The sequence below is a fragment of the Cibotium barometz genome, chromosome 47, assembly GCF_041138505.1.
Source record: "Cibotium barometz isolate CiBa-2024 chromosome 47, ASM4113850v1, whole genome shotgun sequence".
Classification (NCBI taxonomy): Eukaryota; Viridiplantae; Streptophyta; class Polypodiopsida; order Cyatheales; family Cibotiaceae; genus Cibotium; species Cibotium barometz.
The window spans coordinates 31,936,317-31,940,418 of record NC_141092.1 but is presented as its reverse complement, the minus strand read 5'-3'; the positions used below and the strand labels follow the sequence as shown (position 1 = coordinate 31,940,418).

General features: G+C 45.4%; 1 protein-coding gene across 3 annotated transcripts; it reads left to right on the top strand.

The window, feature by feature from the left end:
• Positions 1 to 470: 470 nt before the first annotated feature.
• LOC147611591 (uncharacterized) lies at positions 471 to 2,899 on the top strand. Of its 3 annotated transcripts, XM_086784672.1 has the most exons (3): positions 471 to 1,331; positions 1,419 to 2,429; positions 2,507 to 2,628. In XM_086784672.1, the coding sequence occupies exons 1-2, from the start codon at positions 516 to 518 to the stop codon at positions 2,427 to 2,429; spliced, it is 1,827 nt and encodes a 608-aa protein (XP_086640798.1). In that variant the 5' UTR covers positions 471 to 515; the 3' UTR covers positions 2,507 to 2,628. The 3 variants fall into 3 exon arrangements, with proteins under 3 accessions (XP_086640798.1, XP_086640797.1, XP_086640796.1); XM_086784671.1 differs by having other exon boundaries at positions 471 to 2,249; positions 2,507 to 2,899; XM_086784670.1 differs by having other exon boundaries at positions 471 to 2,429; positions 2,507 to 2,899.
• Positions 2,900 to 4,102: the final 1,203 nt, after the last annotated feature.

Below are 4,102 nucleotides of genomic sequence, written 5' to 3'. Positions count from 1 at the left end.
CTCTCTTAGGTGCAATATAGCCCCCTTTTCCATCGCAGCCTTTAATCCTAAGGAGGCAATCGTCTACCCCTTGCCTTCCTCTCTCTAGCTAGTCCCCTTTGCGCCAATTCTCACGCACAAAAGAATCAGCAGAAGGAAAGGGCTGATCCTAGATCCCTACACCACGCCCTCACCCTCGTCTCCCCTCTCTCTCTCTCTCTCTCTCCCGCCTCAGCTTTTTTCACGGTATGTCGGTCCCCATCAATCACCCCTTCTCCCTCTCTCAGGTGCAATTTAGCCCCCTTTTCCATCGCACCCTGTAACCCTAAGGAAGCAATCGTCTACCCCTTGCCTTCCTCTCTCTAGCTAGTCCCCTTTGCGCCAATTCTCAAGCAGAAGGAAAGGGCTGATCCTAGATCTCTACACCACGCCCTCACCCTCGTCTCCCCTCTCTCTCTCTCTCTCCCGCCTCAGCTTTCGTCTCCCCTCTCTCTCTCTCTCTCTCCCGCCTCAGCTTTCTTCACGGTGTATACAAGATGGCAGCAGTAGTTACACGTGCTGCTGCGTCGGAATTCCCGATACGGGTGGTGGATGTGCATGAGACGCTCAAGGATGAAAGGCGGATTTTGTTCAGAGCTCCCGAGAGATGGGAGGATTTCCACGTCATTTCCCACACATGGAGCCAGATGGTTCGCGACTTGTCCAAGATGATGGGCGGCCGGTGGGGGTGGTGGTGGTGGTGGCGGCGGTGGTGGAGGTGGTTGTGCGGCCGAGGCTGGGTCATCAGCTACGAGGACGCTTTCAAAGAAGCAGATCTGCGCCGTAACAGTTGCTACGTGGAGCTGAGGAAGGTGCTGGAGTGGCTTGCGGCCGACGGCGTGAAGGCGGTGTGGATGGATGCGCTCTGCATCAACCAAACCGATGATGAAGAGAAGAGCCGCGAGATAGGTCGGATGGGCGACTACTACAGCAAAAGCCAGGGATGCTACGTGGTCCCTAACGGCATCGGCCAACCATACGGCCGCCTCTGCAGCCGGCCCAAGGTGTCAGATTCTGAGCGAACTGACCAAAGTCAGGTTCTCCCTCGCTGGTTCTATCGCGTGTGGACGCTTCAAGAATACCTGCTACCCAGGCGACTCAGTTTCATTGTGGGCGACCTCCCACCTGCCACTGTTCGCCTACTCATTGCTTACATTGATTGCAAGAACTCGGATGTGGGATTTTGCGAATGCTGCGTCGTGAGCCCTCAGGAGCTTTACAGCTTGGTCTATCGCAGGTTTAATCCACACCTTCGCAATGCTGATCCTGTTCAAGCGCTGAGGGATGATCAGGTGTCCCAGGCTTTCAGCATTGTGGAGGAACTTATTAAGGAGCAGCTGGGCGAGGCACAAGCTAGTAGTAGTTCACACGAGGAAGCACTAGAGAGCATAGATGATGAGTATGTGTTGGCTAGATCAGAGGTGGTGTGTGGTGTGTGTGGTAGCAAACCCCTGATAAGGAGAGCCAGCAGTAGCAGCAAAATGTATTTTGTGGAACCTTCCGCGTATCATATTCTCCTTTACTTCTCGGGATTAACCAAGTGGGAAGATCAACTCAGGTTATCTTCGACAGAGTTGTGCCGCATGAGAGAAGTTGTTGTCCACGGCCCGGCTAAAAGCTTTGATTCCTTAGAAGTTCTGTCGGTCACAGGTCTACGGGATTGCAGCAATGATGAGGATCGAGTCCTGGGTATCCTGGGCCTGCTAAGAGTTGAGGGCATTGAGCAGCTGAGGACGCAAGCAACCTTGGAGGAGCAGGTCGTGAGGGTAGCCCGGCATGACCATGATTTTGCCTTCTCAGTTTGCATTTTGAACGAGGATTCCTTCTTTCAGGTGCCAGGATTATCTTGGGCATCAAATTTAAGAGACGTGAGTAAATTCACCATCAATACTAGAGAGGATCATCCGAGCTATATACAGATAATCAAAATCATAGGGGTAAGCCCGCAAGGCCTTGATCTATCCTCTACAGCGGCTCGAGGCCGGCTACAGTACCGCGCTCCACTAAAGGGTATCGTGAGTGGCGGTTGGCGGCTAGTCTCTGTGGAAGGATGTTCTCATATTAATTCACGGATTCCAGACGAACGGCAATTGCTGTCATCTGCTCTTCAGCTGCTTGACCCTCCTGACAGCCCAATATCCCTTCTCGAGTTCGACATACACCTCATCCTTTTGGAGTCATACATTCGACCAGCGCATCCATCACGTCGGGGATCTAAGCCTCTACCCCTTGTAAGAGTTATGCTTTGTACCGCTGGACGAAGTGAATCCGAATTCCATAATTTATATAACACCTATATTCCTTCAGCTGAAATCCTAGCCACTGCTACACCTATTGAATGTCGCATTGGTGGACACGGGAAAGAAATACCAAGAGAGTCTCTTCTCAATGCACACGTAGAACATAAATAGGTAGCTCTTCAATGAAACCATGAAATACCACAAGAATTATGCATTTCTCTCTACTTATGGAGTGTTTGGGTGTGCAGGAATTCTATGGTTTTCAACTAGCTTGGGACTACTTGAAGTACACAAACCAGGCAAGAAAAGGACTCAAGGCAAATGTATCCACAAGGAACTTTTGACCTCTTTCTATATAGGAGAATTGCCTCGTTTGTATTTCAACTTTGAAATTGCACAAATCACCTTTCCGACAAGTCATTTCTTTTTCCTAGATTTAACAACCTTTGTATCTAGAAAACTTTGTAGGCTATATTGGAAAATTCAATTTTTCCTATATAGACATTGTCTTTCATCTTTCCTACCTAGAGAATTAATTTTGTGTATGGAAGATTCTATAGACTACCTAGGAGACACTACATGTCCTCTGCATAGGCATTGCCCTCCAGATTTTCTATATAAAACGTTTAAAAGGTTTAAATTTTTCGTGTGCCTTTGCATTTGGACATTTTTCTTTTTCAAATACAAAATGTAATTTCAATTTTCTTATCTTGTTGAAATATACATGTTATGACTGTTATTACTCATTATTCATACACAAAATATGACTTTTTTTGGCATAAAATTCTCTTTATCATTATAGGTAGGTATGTTTATACAAATGGTTGCCAAATGCAAACATCTGGTGAGCAAGAAAAGAAGCTTCTATTGAAATTCAGTAGAATAATAGTATGGCTCCAATTGCTCGGTATGTTAAGGTGGGACCCACGTACAAGAACAAAACATTCATTTGACACTCAAAAGCGGCACATGAGCCCTACATGCATGTGCATGATTTCTTTTATTCAATAAGTTCTTGGCAAGTTCCCTTTGAGATCACACTCTCGCTTGAATGCAAGTGCATCATAACAAACCACTAAGTTGAGTACCCATTGGTGCTTATTCTTCATGAGGAGTGCTAAAACATTTTAAAAATCACGGGTGTGACTACATTACTACCTCAATATTAGCACTAGTTCAAAGTAGCTTCAATCGAGCATCCTTTCTAGAAAACATCTGTTGTCCTACTTGGTAATCATGGACAACTTCTTGCGATTCAAGTCTAAATTATGCTCTCTAATATTCACATTTTACCTTAGCTTCCTATTTTCAAATACATCATATGGAGGATAAATGTGTCTTAAGATATCATTAGTACAATTAATTGTTTTACAAATGTCACTTTGTGTAACTAGTTTCTAACAATTCATTTACTGGCATTTACACTCCCTTATTGCTACCTCATGCATGGCCTCTTCTTAGGGTCATGAACCTCCACTACCAAGGAAGGAGCCAGTGAACCATGTCATAACTCCTCCATTGGAGGAGAACATGGAGCATGAGAAAAAGAGGTAATGAGGGCTTCAATTGACAAGAATAATTTCCTGGAGAAGGAGCTTGAGTAGACCATATTTGACATTGATAAAGGTGAGTCCTTCCCCAAAAGATCATTTGTGGAAACCATCGCCAGGTAACTTTAAAGTTGAGTCTTTGGGTGATAAGGTGTATTGAGCTCTAAAGCTTAGATTGCCCAAAGAAATTGAAGGGAGAGATTCTATTACTATAACAATCCCCCCTACCCTTATTAAGAAGCAACTTTTACATCTTGCATTTTCACCATTAGTCTTTGATATTATGGGGAAAAT